At 41.5% G+C, this 14,592-nt stretch overlaps 1 protein-coding gene across 3 annotated transcripts; it reads left to right on the forward strand.

Moving 5' to 3' along the window:
• The first annotated feature begins 691 nt into the window (after positions 1–691).
• On the forward strand, positions 692–13,466 carry CGRRF1 (cell growth regulator with ring finger domain 1). Of its 3 annotated transcripts, none has more exons than XM_026849940.1 (6): positions 692–791; positions 5,572–5,711; positions 6,944–7,121; positions 7,309–7,456; positions 10,630–10,737; positions 12,088–13,466. In XM_026849940.1, the coding sequence occupies exons 2-6, from the start codon at positions 5,648–5,650 to the stop codon at positions 12,436–12,438; spliced, it is 849 nt and encodes a 282-aa protein (XP_026705741.1). In that variant the 5' UTR covers positions 692–791; positions 5,572–5,647; the 3' UTR covers positions 12,439–13,466. The 3 variants fall into 3 exon arrangements, with proteins under 3 accessions (XP_026705741.1, XP_026705739.1, XP_026705740.1); XM_026849938.1 differs by lacking the exon at positions 692–791 and adding an exon at positions 2,828–2,868; XM_026849939.1 differs by lacking the exon at positions 692–791 and adding an exon at positions 2,828–2,868 and having other exon boundaries at positions 12,091–13,466.
• The last annotated feature ends 1,126 nt before the right edge of the window (positions 13,467–14,592 follow it).

Below are 14,592 nucleotides of genomic sequence, written 5' to 3' on the forward strand. Positions count from 1 at the left end.
GTGTGGGGCGATGGGCCGTGGCTGCGGAGGTCTGGTGGTGTAATGAGGAAGCACGGCGTGGGGAGGGGGGCAGTGGGAGCTGGCACCCCTTGGGGAGGGAGCTCCGGGGGTGTGGGGCGGCCCTGGGGTGGGACAGCGCCGCGGCTGGGTGTGTGGGGCCTGGCAGTGGGGCTGCGTTGAAGAAAGGAATGGGGGGGAGGCCTAGCACTGGCCGTGGGGGAGGAGGGGCTGCTCTAGCAGAAGGCGAGGATGAAAGCTGTGGAGAAAACAGTGTGGCTGGAAGACGACCTGACCCTCGGTGAGGGGGTGCGGGTCAGGGAGGGCTGCTCCAAGGGCAGAGTTTGGCACTGTTGGAGATGGACATCTCAAATCTTGGTAGTAGATAAAATGAGTAGGTACTGGGTAAGGTGCTTGGTGTTTGGGCAGGTAGCAGCTAAATCTGCCAGGCTTTGTGGTAGAATTGTTACTGAGGTGTGAGACTACCCAGGACCGCTGATGAGGCACCAGTCTGTTCTGCTGAAGCTCAGAGCAGAAGGGGGTGTTTCAGGGGAACCAAGCAGGGTGCTGGGACTGGGATGGGGAGAAGCCTTAAACAGCTGACCTGCTAAAGTATCTAGAGGGGTGATGAGTGAAAGACCCTCACTTGCTTATGTCTGAGAGGGTTCGGCAAAGATGTCACTATTGCCTTTTTCAGAAACAGGTCCCTGAATGACTGTCCATAGCACTGGTCTGTTTGTTTTCCTGCTGACTCAGGCGTTTCTGTAAATGTAAATACTGATACTCACCAAGTGGAGAGCATTGATTAGCTATCAAAATATTTTATGTAGGAATTGTGGGTACACCACACTTTTGGAGAAAATAAATTAGAGTTATTGCATTTTCTCCCATTGGCTTAACATTAATATTTGCAGTTCTGTGTTTCAGTGTTTTCCATCCTTTGTCTCTTTGAATTACAGATGTTTTAGCTGTAGCTGCTTGTTCTCTCGGCAGCTTATAAATACTCTGCTTGAATTTTCCTTTAGTGCAAAGTCTTTCCCTTGTTTGCATCACTTTGTTAGCTGCCACTAGCTCAAACATATGCCATCTCTTGCTTTGGTGTGAATGAAGCTATCTTTTGATCTTTCAGATACGCTTTGTGAAAATTTTTCTTCTTTTGCACTGCCTCCCCTAGTGCTGGGTAAGTGGTAGTGAAGGCTAGACGGGTCTTTTTGTTGCCTTTCTGCTGGATGAAGCTCCACCTCTATTTACTTGGAGAGGCAGTAGAAATCCTTTTCATAATTCTTTCTGTCCCAGTGCACGCTGATAGTATTATATTGCCATCCACTTCTCTCCACTTTTCCTTTTTTACTCTTTCAGTTCTTTAAAAATATTATCTTTACAAAATAAATGGTACTAAATCGTGATTCAAATAAATCTCCTGCGTGTATATCCCAAGCTAGCGATCCTTTATCACTTTAATAATTATTTATCTGCTTGTAATAAACACTTTGCACTCCCCTGCTGTAAAATGTCTGAAACAGGTGTGCCAGAAGATCCTTACATCTGCCCATTGAATGCATTTTGAGCTACAGGCTGTGCAGAGGACTGTCCAGATGCATTTTTTTTTTTTCAGGATCAGAGATTCTAGGTGCATCTGCACTAGATGTTATTGCAGTTTATGTAAATACATAAAAACTATCTTCAAACTCGTTTGTTAGCTGTTAGTCAGGTAGAAGCAGTAGCCAGGAGCTCAGCACATACAAGTATGTGAGTATGTGGGCAGCTGCTCAGGGATATTTGCTGCTACCCTTGAACTCTGCTGTACTGTGACCTTATGACCAAGAGCCTTCAAGCAATTTCAGAGCGGCTGCAGCTGCAGTTACAGTTTAAGTGCTGTTGAACTTGCTCATGAAAACAACTTGAGCCTTTATTTGCTACACAGTACTATAAATGCATATGGTGTCACAAGTACGTATTACTTGATGTGTTGCTGTAATGACATTTTCTTTCCAATATCGGCATCAATTGTCAGCTTGTTTTATGGATGTGTTCATGATGGTGTCAGTCAGCCTGAAAACCACCAACTGCTTAGGAATGTTAATGTCTTCATTTGCAAAATCATGCACTGATTTGATGAGCGCATGGTTTTATGGCCAGCCCTGGATACCTGTGGCTCTGCTCAGAGAGTCTCAGTAGGTTACTGCACAGGTGGCTTTCTAGAGCCAGCCCATTAGATGCTCTGGGCAGAGGGATGAGGTGGAATTTAGATTAGCTAAATATGGCCCTGTGCATCATCTCTTTAGCTGGGGATTGTAAGGAACTGAAGGAAGTAATGCCTCAAACATTCATCAACACAGAAAACCCCAAGGACAAGCTGTGGCCTTTGGATTAGGCTAAGGAATGTCAGCCAAGAAGCGGGAGTGTACTGAAGGATGCACCCCCCACTCCCTTGCAGTTGCATTGACAAACTCCTTAGATGAGCCTCAGAGGGGGAGACATGGACTGAGTGAAACCAGATGTTTATCACTGGCTCCATCATGTAGCCATTTGTGACTTTATTGTGCAAGCCAGACACTGTGCTAATGACTTCCCACCTTTGCCACTGAAGTGGTAACAAGAAGTGGTAACAAGAACTGGTAAGAGGGGATCGACCAAAGCTGGGCAACGACCACCGACTCAACTGGAACCCATGCTGCACCTTTTTCCTCGTCTGCCATAGAAATTTGTGGAATACCTGACCCTCCTCATCTAGTATGCTAATCAGCTAATGAGATGAACTTAGAAAGGCAACAGAAATTTTGCTGTGTGTGCACCCACCATTGAAGCTGGATCTGTGTGCACTCACCACCCAGGATTACCTGACATGAGACAACGCTGGATCCAGGGGTGGTGATCCAGATTTTTTTACTCTTTCTCTCTCCTTTCTTTGCCTTTCATTTCTTTTCTTTCTTATAGATTTATAAAAGACCACATTGCTTATTATCCTTTTCCAAGTTTAAATTGTTCTCTACGGCAAGTAAAACATTTTAACTGGTTGTTTGGTGTTGTTTCACCTTAATTTAACCTGAGGGGATCACAGAGCCCTTGCAATTCTCTGGGCTTCCAGGGTCATGAATGCTTGTATTAGGAGGAACTGTAGGCTCAGCACCTCTTTGAAATCTTTGGAGAAATTAACTCATGAACAAAACCCTTGGAAACTCTTGCCTTTTCTAAACCAGCACTGTTCTGAAGAAAGGAATTTTCCCCTATACCAGATGACGATCTAGGCTGATAGACTGTTAGATCATAAAATAAAAACTGTGTCTTTATTCATCCTTCATACACTGAATACTACCTTAAAATTTACAGAAATACTGTACCTTATTGTTGAACAGAAAGGCCTTTCTGCCTTCAGCTGCTCCAGAAAGTCTACTAGAAGGTTTTTTCTATGGCTGCTTTTCATGGTGATTATCCTGTTGCTTTCGACCAGCGAAGAAAGTTTCCAAAGAACACATTTTAACTTCGGAATCAGCCAGATGGTATAAAACAGGAGGCATCTTTGTGTGCGTCTGGAGAGATTAGCTCCATTGAGTTTGGGATATTGAGTAAGTGAAACAGCTGCTGCACCTGGTTCCTTTGTGAGTAAGATGTTTAACTGGTGTACTTCATTACAGCCCCAGTGAAGTCAGCATGGCTGTGTTTACTTGCATCAGAGAGAGATTTAACTCTCCATGCACACAAACTAAATATGGCTGAGCGCCCTATATTACATCATCAAAGAAATGCAAATGTTTCTATCAAAGTCTAGAAACCAAAGGCATTTATCAAAGTTGGAGTAATGAGTATAGAGTATATTCCACCAGCTGAACCTCTTTCCCCTTTGGCTTATCTTTGACACTCTGGCACACAAGATGTTCGGTGGTAAACGCAAATATTTGTTAAACTGCCAGGAACAGGTTGATGCTATTGAGAATGGCTTTGAGAATTTTTTTTTTCCTGAAGTAGTTTCCTCAACTTGAAAATCACTTTTGACTGATGTTTTTCCCTGTTAGTCTTACAAAGGGCACCCCTCCAGCATGAATCAATAGAAAGGAGGCCAATGTCAGTAAAAGCTCTGCTTTTCTTCTTCATTTGACACACAAGAGTTGGAAAAGATTTTAAAACCAGGGAAAAAGTAGCAGTTAAGCCACAAAATTGTCTGTTTCACTTGGAGCTGTATTGTACACGAAATTACTTTAGCAATTTTCAAACTGATTACATTCAAGTTGGTAGTGCCCTTTTCAGCTTGAGTTATTGATAGGAAACCCATCTTACTGTAACAGCTGCTATTTCAGTGTACTAAATGGAAACAATTGATGCAGGGAAACTCTGCCATTCAGAGTTTTCCAGCACCCAATATGCTGATGACTGCATGAACCAAAATTCAAAGCCGTTACCCAGACCATCACTTCAGCAGTACAGGTGGCAGCGGCAAAAGCAAAAATTCAGGAAAGTACAGCCTGAGCTAATTAATAACTGTGTTCTAAAATGCATTAACAAAAGATTCCCACAGCCTCTCCCCGTTACCTTACTAATGAGGCAGGGCTGGATTAATGCAGTTAAGAAAATGTCTTCAGTCTCTCAAGTAGTCTTCTGATTGCATATCTGGGACAGTTTCTCTAATCAGCTTTTGGTTATTGAAAGTTATTGCTATCACCTTAAAAAGTGAATTATTTTTAGCCAAGTGTAAGAGGAAGTCTGTTGCAGAGCTTTTGTAGATCCTGATCTTCTGTAATGGGTCTTTTAAAAGCCCCAGGCAATATGAAGATCTCGAGGTTTTTAATTGGTGTCAGAAATAATCTCAAATGCTCTTCCTCACTTTCTTTTGATTTTTATTTTGGTTCATAGGGTGTTTAAACTTTTAAACCTTAGCTTTGTTATCCTTTTAGGGTCAGGATATCACTTGGGTTAGCATCTTAGTTTTGGCTTTGAAGGGGTCTTAGAGTCTCAGCTTTGCTTCAAAGTCTTGACCGTTTTGCACTTGATTTTTGGCTCAAAGCAGGGGCTTTACAGCTCCTGATTTATTATCAGCATATTATTGTAATTGAGGTTCACATGAGAAATCGGGATCTTGTTCTCCCATAAAAACATCTTGTTGGCTGTAGCTACCGCTAGAAATATCTTAGGGCCGAATGATTTATTCTAAGGTCTTCCTTTTGAGCACCCAGTCCATTAAGACTGTTCCATCTTTGCAAGCAGGGTTGGTGGTTTGGTTTTTTTTTTTTGTCCTGTGACGGGATGTGCAGAATGTCAGTTGGGAGAAAGCTCTGGCTAACCATTTACCACTAGAGGGCATTGACCATTCTCGTTAATTTTATTCTCTTTCTGGAAAAGCAGGAGTAAAGTATTCCCCCTGTATAGATTTTTCTGTATCGCTGTGAAGACTCCTACCTTCTGCCACGAAAAGTTGGAGTCAGACTGGCAGGCTGTATTATTCATGCATCCTAGCAGATACTCTGCAAAGCTAAGCTAGCTCTATTTGTTGTGCTGCTTGCTATTTGGAGCTGAAGACAAATGCAAATGTGTCAACGCTAACACTTAACCCACTTGTTCTTCTTGTTTCATGTCTCATAGGTTTGGGTTGGGTGTTCCTGTTATTCTGAGAAACTCAGAAGAAACAGAATCCAGCACAAGAGTCTTGAAAAAGCAAATGAGACAAGTGAAGAATCCTTTTGGGTTAGAAATCCCTCATCCTGCTACAGCTTCAGTAACAAGTCAGTGGAGTTCTGATGTACTTGATTTTTGTCAGTGTGGGTTCCTGATCTTAATATTTTCTGTTTTCTTGCTGCCACCCTTCTCCTTTATCAAAATTCCTCGGAAACCTGCTTCCTCTCATCATCACAACAGAAATAATTTTTACACAGCTTATAAATGTGGTGTTTTTAAAAGTGAAATGTTTGGATATTTAAGTACAGTTTCATTCTTATCAATTAAATGCTTCCTGCTATAACAGGTTTTTAAGTAACAAAAACATTTGCAGATCACTAGCTACTATGGACGTTTTTGTAAACTTTACAGAACTGTAGAATTCTGTAGAATTCATTATAGCATATATGCCACTCACTTAAAGTTATGTCCAGATCTCCAGCAGTGTTTGGAATTGCACTACTTCCAAAAAAATAAATACTTTTTTTTAAATTTCCCTTTCTATCTGTGCTTCAGTGGAAACTGAATTTAAATATCTATTTGGATGAGAGTTTAGGTAGTTCTTAACATCCTTGAAGTCCCTGCATAGGAAGTGAAATTCATGGCCTTCTGTGTTATTGGGGAGTAGTCAGCAAGGCTGAACATCTGCCAACACAGATGTGGAGCCTGCAAGTGAATAAGAAAAGGGCTGCAGCAGTTTTACCCCTCCCTCAACGTAAAAAACCCAAACCAACAAGTTAGTCTTCAGGTAACTTGGATTTATCAGGAGGTCTGAGGGCTTTTTGGTGGGAGTTTCCAAGAGTTGTGCTCCTGTTTGTGCAGGAAGTGTTTAGAAGTTAATGGGCTGGGTACTTGATTTTTAGAAAAGAAGTGGAGTGCGTAGATCCTCTTTTTGTCCTCCCTCTGTGTGATCAGGAGGGCCTTATTCTTTGAGACCACAGAGAGTGTTGTAGGCCAATGATCCAAGTAATACCATTATTTAAGAAGGGAATGGACTTTGGTCTAGGGGTTGTGCTCTTGGATCTGCCAGGGAGTGTGTCAAATGTTACCAGAAGTTAAAATTTACCCTTCCTAAAATGCATGTGCTACTTTTGTCAGCTTAATCTCCTCACACCCACTTCCTCATCCCCACTGACTTGCATAAGCACTAAACCTAGTCTAAATTCTTAGAAGATTAGATTATAATGATAAAAATCTGGGACACTGAAGTTGTTTTCTGCCCTTTAAGAACCTACACTTAGCAATTCCAGAATTCCTGCACATGAGCGAGTTAATGAAATCCTTATCTTCTTTCTACAAGAGGGTATAACGTTGACACCTGATTGTCTGGAAGACTGTATTCTTACGTGCTACTGGGGCTGCAGTGTTCAAAAACTCCACGAAGCGTTGCAGAAACATGTTTACTGCTTCAGAATAAAGACCCCTCAGGCATTAGAGGATGCTCTGTACAGTGAATACCTCTATCGACAACAGTACTTGTATCCTTTTTTAAAATTGTTTTGACAAAATATGCTAATTTATTGGCACAAGAAGTGTTGAGACTTGTGAACATTCGGCAGTTCTTGGCACAATATGAACAAATATGATGACAAATATTCTTTATGCAAACGTCACATTTGTCTACAATTGCAGCGACACTGATTGTTTTCCTTGACACATACAAAGCATTAAAAAAAATGACAAGGAAGAAAAATATTGTCAATTACCAGAAGATGCTCAAGTTGTCGATTTTGGCCCAGTGCCTAGATCTCGCTATCCGTTGATAGCATTGTTGACGTTAGCTGATGAAGAAGACAGAGAAATCTATGATGTTGTAAGTAATTTAAGAATATATTTCAGGGTCACTGTACTTAAGGTCTGAATGTTTCAGGAGACAGGCTTGAATAAAACAGCTTCCTTTCCCTGTCCCGTAGAATTTGGTCCCTAACTTTCTCACTGATGACGCCAGGGGAGCATGGCAGAAGAGCAAGGATAATATCTAAAATTTATATGTGCCATTCAAAAGATGGTTATGATTTTCACAAAGCTCGTATCTGCGAAGGTCTCTGTGGTAAGCCCTGTGGTCAGAGGAACTAGGGCTATGGTAGGTTAGTAAGCTATTACTCTGATTTTTCTGGTCACATAAACCTGGGGTGGAGCTCTTGGGCTGATATGGTCTTTTGAATTGCTGTTGGCAAGGTAGGAGGATTTTTTTTTTTTTTTTTAAGTGTCTGGCACATACTTGAGCTGATTGCTGACTTGACTGTTAGGAACATAGAAATTACTTTTCTGCAACAGGCCTGAGTCTGTGTAATGCAGGACATGATGTCTCACAGTAGCCAGCTCCAAGTCATTTACAGGAAGGTGTGAAGCTCTTGCAGTAGACTGATATGAGATCCTCAGCTCTCCAAAAAGGTCTCCTGATCTCTTACAGTTAAAGTAACTTCAACCTTGTCACATGCAGTTCAATATCCCTTCTAAACTCTTGAGTTGACTGATTCTTTTTGGAACAATTTGGGACATACTTTTATCTCCCATCTTCATTTGGTTGATAATCTGATAGCACTGAGTGCTTGGACAAGAATACAAATGAACTTGGAAGCAAATTGCCTAAATCCACTGAACACTTTTCCATACATTCATCTGGAAATTGTGATCACACCAGTGCCTAAGAAATCTGTTCCCTTTCCAAGTGATACCTGTCCTTGGCTTCTCGTCACTTGATCTCAGCACTTCCCCACTCAAGATTTCTGCCCCCCAGCTATTTCCCAGATTAGTACATCTATGTATGTTTAGAGCTTAGATTAGTTTAATATAAAGTGACTTTAAATTTCTTATCTGAATGTGAATTTGTAACGCCTCTTTTGTTCCTTAACGTAGAAAAAAGGGATAGAAGGAGAGTGGGGGAGGTATTTTTCCTCTGGCTTTGGAGAAAAGGAACACAACTAGAATCTGTTAATACGGTCAAAGGAATAACTCCACCTGAACTCCTTGCCAGACAAATGTCAGAATTGCATCTGTTGTTGTTGAAACAAGATTGTAAAATATAAATATAGCGTGGAAAGGGATCTTTGCCACTGTGGCTGGTGTGCTATTACCGCATTGTTCTCGCATCAGTCCATCAAGTTCCAACTTGAATTCTTTTTTTGTGTGTGTATGCATCCACCACTATGGATGATGTTCCAGTATCTCTTTTCTGGGGGGTCTAATTTTTATCCTAACTATATTTGTGGCCAGATCATACCTATTTGGCTTTGTACCATAATTTTCCCCTAGCTCCAGAAAATTAGCATGTCTGTATACAAGTTACAGAAATTATATGAAGACTGGCAGGGCTAAAGTGGAAGACAGCTTAGATCTCAGGCCCGTGTGTGAAACAGAAGACTGAGAAGTAACTTGATTATGGTGTACAAGTATTTACAAAGAGAGAAAATACCTGGTGCTCAAGGGGAAGGAATCCTATAATCAAGCAGCATAGCAATTCTACTAGGTCAGAGTATATGTTTCTGTACTACATACAGAACAGTATAACAGAGGAGACAGTAGCTTGAAGATCCAGCAGCTTGTGTTAGGAACTGGTCCCCCTCACAGTTAAAAAGTTGCCTAGGTGTGTGAACAAACTATGAATTGAGGATTTGTGTCGTCATTGAGAAAGGACTTATGATGAGATGACCTAATACAAATACACTGAGAACCGTTGACTTTTAAACTCTTATTAGCAAAACACAAAAACTGTCATTTTAATGGAGATTTAATGGCTTTCAGGATCCAAAACAAAGCTCATAGTGGTGTGGGGTTTTTTGTGTTTCGCTTTTTTTTTTTTTTTTGAGGCATTGTGATTTTGAAAAAAATGCCTTATTGCCAAAGAATAGTAAACTCAGTATAAATACATATGTATAGGTACATATATATTTAAACTCTGCATGTAATTAGCTATGTGTGGATTTTGAAGTGTAAGTCTGATTTGCCTTTAAAATTTTTTTTTTTTTTTGAGCAGAACAGCTTTCTTCTATATTTCATTTCTTTTTTGACAGCTTCTGGGAACTACAATAATATTGAATTTCACTTTCTTTTTTTTCCTTGCTTTTTAGAGCCCATTACGTAATTTGGGCAGGGCAAGGGGTATTAGACACAGCATGCAAACTTAGAGTGCTTTTATTTTCAGAAAAATGACTCTAAAGTCAGCCCATGGGGTCCTTTCATAATCCTTTCCAGCGAAATTTGTCTTTTGCCTGCTCGGTTTACAAGCCAGTCAACGACACTTCTAAATGCTTTTTGGAGCCTAAAACCTGTGGTCTGAAAGATTGTGAGGGAAGTGGGAGAAAGTTGAGAAGACTTTGCATTTTATGTGTTCCCCTGTAATTCTGCAGTCAAACTTGAGCTGACTGGGTCATTTCTTGTGTTGAAGACAGCCCGGGATGTGGCTGCAGACGTTGCATGGGACGTCAGTGCATGTGCTGCCTCGGGACACGGTTGCTGTAGGAAACTCCTCACAGTCTGTCGGCTTCTCTCCCGACTAGGAGGAGCTCTCCATGAGTTAGCAGAGTGGAGAGGGGCATGATGGAGCTGCTACTTCTGGTTGAAATCGTTATGCAGGTGGCCTCTCCCAGGCACATCCATGACGGTGTAAGCAAGCCCTACCTCCAGGAGGACTGCGTGTGTTTAGGTGCCTTTTTGGTTTGGGACCTAATTGAGTTAGGTGAGAGCAGTTGGAGCAGGTCTCTGCTGTAAAGTGGCCATAGAAGGGCTCCGTGGAGAACCAGGGCAGAAAGCTGAAGCCCCACAGAGCACTCTCTTGTGCCGCATCCTCTTTTTTACCTTGTCCGGCATATTTTTTTGATCCGAGCTTGAAGTCAACACCATTGAAGTCCTTATAGTCTAAGGAAATAAGCAGCTGGTCAGAGGTTGTAATGAAGTATGCAATCCTTCAAGCAAACTGTTCTATATGAATCTTGTAAGGAAAAGTAAACTCACTAAACATAGCACTTTTTTTTTTTTTTCTGTTAGATTTCAATGGTGGCTGTAATTCACATTCCTGATGAGAGCTACAGACTTTCCTGCAGAATATTATACCAGTATCTACTTCTAGCTCAAGGTCAATACCATGATCTGAAGGTAGGCCACATACTGAGTCTTGTTTCATTTGAGCAACACTGTTAAGTTTAGCTTGTGTAGGCTTTCAAGAGCCTAAATTAGTATAAGGCTTTTATTGTCATGCAAAGAACTGGATAATAGTTTAAATTATTTTATCAGTTAAGTACTTCCAGCCAGAGTTACTGTACAGAAGTATTTTATATGAAAATATTCAAGATTTCCCAGACAAATTACTTGATTCTAGTCTAGAGGCCTAGGTTCTGTCCACTTATTAAAGCAATAGTAAGACATTAACTAGATGCCGAATGTTTCCTCTCATTTGTTACCTCCTTGCTAGTCTCTCAGAGCAGCCCTTTCTCCTGTACTGCCCTTCAACTGGGGAAGCCTCAGAAGAAACTTTTTTTTTCATTTCTTTGTACTGCAATACACACACAAGGGTTTGGAGTCTGCCTAGCACATATTTTTATAAGTTAAACCAATGTTCTCATTATTCCATTCCAGTTTCCCATATCTATGCGTGTTGTAGGACCATCTTTGACCTGTTTGTCAGGCAGTTGCTGACGTTATTCTATGTTCTATTCTATTTATTACTGTGATAATAAAAATAACATGGTATTGATAAGGTAGATATTGGACCAAATTAAATTAATTGATTTGATTAGCATCCATTCAGAAATAATTTGTCCAAATAAATGTTCGTCCTGGCCATTTTTAGCTGGCATAATTGATCCTGGTAAACTTCCCTGTTGATCCCCTCAAACTTTCTTTTCACGTGTGGTTGCCATTGTAAAAACACTGCTTAAAGTGAACAGAAATGACTGTGCAGCTGCATTTCGTGTCCCTGTGTAGTGTGCTCTCTGTGGGTGTCTTGGTAGCTTATTGGCTTTATTAAGAGATCATGCCCAGAAGAATTGGTGCTTCACGTAAGAGAAGAGAAAAAGAAGTAAGGGACTGTAATACAAGCAAGAGTGGAATGGGTTGAGTGAAGCAGATTTGACAGCTTGGTGGATATGTTTTTGGTAGGAGTGGATGGAAGCATCCCTCTAGGCATAAAGAATGATATACGGGAACCTGAGCTGCTCAGTACCCAGGCAGTTCTGTTACAGTTCATGCATGTACATTGATTTGAGTCAGCTGAGATTTGATGACTTACCCTTAACACTTTCACAGTGTTTGGTGTAATTTTATGCTTCTGAAATAACTTTTAACTGAAGGCAACTGTCAGGACTCATGCAAAGAGTGAACCTGGCATTATTTGACCCGGTGGCAACCAGTGAACCTGACCCAGTGGAACTTGCGTCGTGTGCGTGTGTTCAGGTATCAGGGGAGAGTTTGTTGACCTCTAAATGTTTGTGTATATGTGTATTTTAGCAGCTCTTCATGTCTGCAAATAGTACTGCACCATCTTCAAGCGATACGTCCCCTGGTGAGAGCAGCACTGACAGAAGCTTGCTAGAAAAGGCCGGACTGGCTGAAGATGAACCAGAATTGCATGAAGAAAACAGTAAAGACTGTGTTGTTTGCCAGAATGGCTCAGTGAACTGGGTACTCCTACCCTGCAGGCACGCGTGCTTGTGTGATGGCTGCATTAAGTATTTCCAGCAATGTCCAATGTGTAGGCAGTTTGTACAAGAATCTTTTCCACTTTGCAGTAAAAAGGAGCAAGATGAAGATGAATCAACCCATATCTTGCAAGATGTTCTTCCTGGAAGAGTTTTTTAATGGGGCAAAAAATAGAAGAACTGGGTTGTATGCACCAAGATTAAGTGTAGAAAACAGATTGTTTATGGGAGGATATGTAGCATTAACTTGTATGGTTTTGCATTTTATTGCTAGGTAGTTTTCAGCTTCCTTATTTTTCTTCACTCCATATGCTCGCAGGAACATTACACTTATCCATGCAATGTGGACAGAAGAAGTGCGTAGGATATCTTTGAAGGATGTGATTTTTATTTATAACTTCTTACTAGTTTTTCATGGAGTACTATTGGAGGCTATTTTGATTACTAAATTTAGTAGATCTACTAAAAAAAGAATAAAACTTGCAAGTGAAGTTGCACAGAGCTCATTCTATATTTATAGTATTTAAAATACTAGAGCAATATATCATTTTAACTGAGTATAATTTAGCAACATAGCACTTTACAGAATGTATCAAATGAAGGAAAGTAAATATTCTTCATTGTTAAACCCGTGTATATTTATTTTGTAGAAGAAGGCTGGACTGTGGCAGGAGCTGGGAGTTGAAAGCGTGATTCAAGACTGTTTCTGGCTGTTTTGAAAGATTTATGTGTGTGCGTGCATGCGTGTGTGTGTGTGAGGGACTTCAGCCAAAGCCCGTTGGAACGAGTGCAAAGATTTTTGTTGATTATTGTTGGCTTGAACTAAACGTTGCTGACACTTTCAGGCCTGAGCCTCTGCTATGTCATCTTGAGACACAGACTTTCAATCTCGTTAGCAATGGCTGTAAGAACTTGTCTTCCATGCAAATGTTAGTTAATTATTCCATAGAGTGGTTACTTGGACAGTTTTGTGGTGCTATTCTTACAGGAGTAGCCTGCTTTGGGGAATTTCCAACTCTTTGCTTGCATTGTCAGCTTGGATGCAAAGTTAACCATTTACCTTTTATCAATAGTCCCGGGGAATTTACTTACTCTAATGAAGAAAGAAGCTAAAGAATGGCAGAAAATTATTTCTTTTGCCCTCCAATGGTGTATTGTCAAAAGCAATAAAAATGGCTGTTGAGAAGAGAAAGCGTTGATTTGCTTCCTGAGAAAGCCAAATTGTCCTAAAGACAGACAGGCTGGGTTTCACATCTGCTGGTATAAGACAAAAATACAAATGCTCGTTAAAACCTGTAGAAAATGGGAAGTAGCTGCTTTCTGTCTTCCCTCTTATTCCCTTGCAGCTTTGCTCCACATCCAGTCCCAGGACAGCTGCTCAGTCTCAGGGAGTCACAGGGAGAGCCGTGCTCCAGGCTGTTCAGCTGCACTCCCCTGCAGCACCTTGAAGGGGGCTGCCGGTACAAGCTACACCCGAGGTGCTGCACACCTCCAGACCAGGGAAGGAAGCTTCCCCTCCTCAAAGGTATTCCATCTTCAGCTTCCCATCGTTCACTGGTTTGGTTTGACTTGGTTTTGCCACGACACTGCTTCCCAACTCCTGCCCATTGCCTTAGAGGAAAAGATTTAGGTGGTGGTGGTAAGAGTAATGCTTAGTTGTAAAGACAAATAGGGGTTGGGAATTGATGGATGTAGCCACAGATTTCCAGCCAGTGATCTGCAGGCTGTTTGTAAGGCAATTTATCTAGTCTACATAAAGTGACCTTCCTTGCCAGGGATGACTCGGGAATAAACTGCTGGCCAAATCAGTCTTTAGTTCGCACTGTCTATCAAACAGAAATTAAATACCCAGGTGTCTGTGGGGACTGACCGGAAAACTTTGGAAGACAGATAAGCCTGCATGGAAGCCATCGTGACAAGGAGTGGTGTATGTGCTGCAACGCGGGAGGCTGAGAACAGCAAGAGGAGAGCAGAGGAGACTGTAGTAGCGGAAGGAGCAAGTGCTGGTGGCAGTGAGACCGTACCTTAGGTAAGGACACGGTGGAGATGTGGAGCAACAGCTGTGCTGCAACTCGAGCAGAGCCAGAGCTGCCTGTATGAGAGTGCAGACAGAATCTAAAATACAACCCGGTGTCTGCACTGCTCAGGACGGATCACGGAGGTGTGGTGAGGACTCGTCCTCTGTGTCACTACAGACAGTCCTCACCCGAGCACTTAGACATGCGTATCTTGGTGCTGGTGAGAATGGCAACACGCAGAGAGAGCATGAAGAATGAGTGGGTGAAATCAGTCAAAAATAAAAATCGCCTTCCCT

The sequence above is a fragment of the Athene cunicularia genome, assembly GCF_003259725.1.
Source record: "Athene cunicularia isolate RWA chromosome 5 unlocalized genomic scaffold, athCun1 chr5_part1, whole genome shotgun sequence".
In the NCBI taxonomy this organism is placed as follows: domain Eukaryota; kingdom Metazoa; phylum Chordata; class Aves; order Strigiformes; family Strigidae; genus Athene; species Athene cunicularia.

What these genes read in the sequence shown, in the direction of transcription:
- CGRRF1 (XM_026849938.1), top strand. Translation starts at nt 2,843, where the DNA reads ATGAGACAACGCTGGATCCAGGGGTG. An exon ending in CAACGCTGGATCCAGGGGTG is followed by an intron (nt 2,869 to 5,571) that starts GTGATCCAGATT and finishes CATGTCTCATAG; the next exon opens with GTTTGGGTTGGGTGTTCCTG. An exon ending in GTCAATACCATGATCTGAAG is followed by an intron (nt 10,738 to 12,087) that starts GTAGGCCACATA and finishes TGTGTATTTTAG; the next exon opens with CAGCTCTTCATGTCTGCAAA.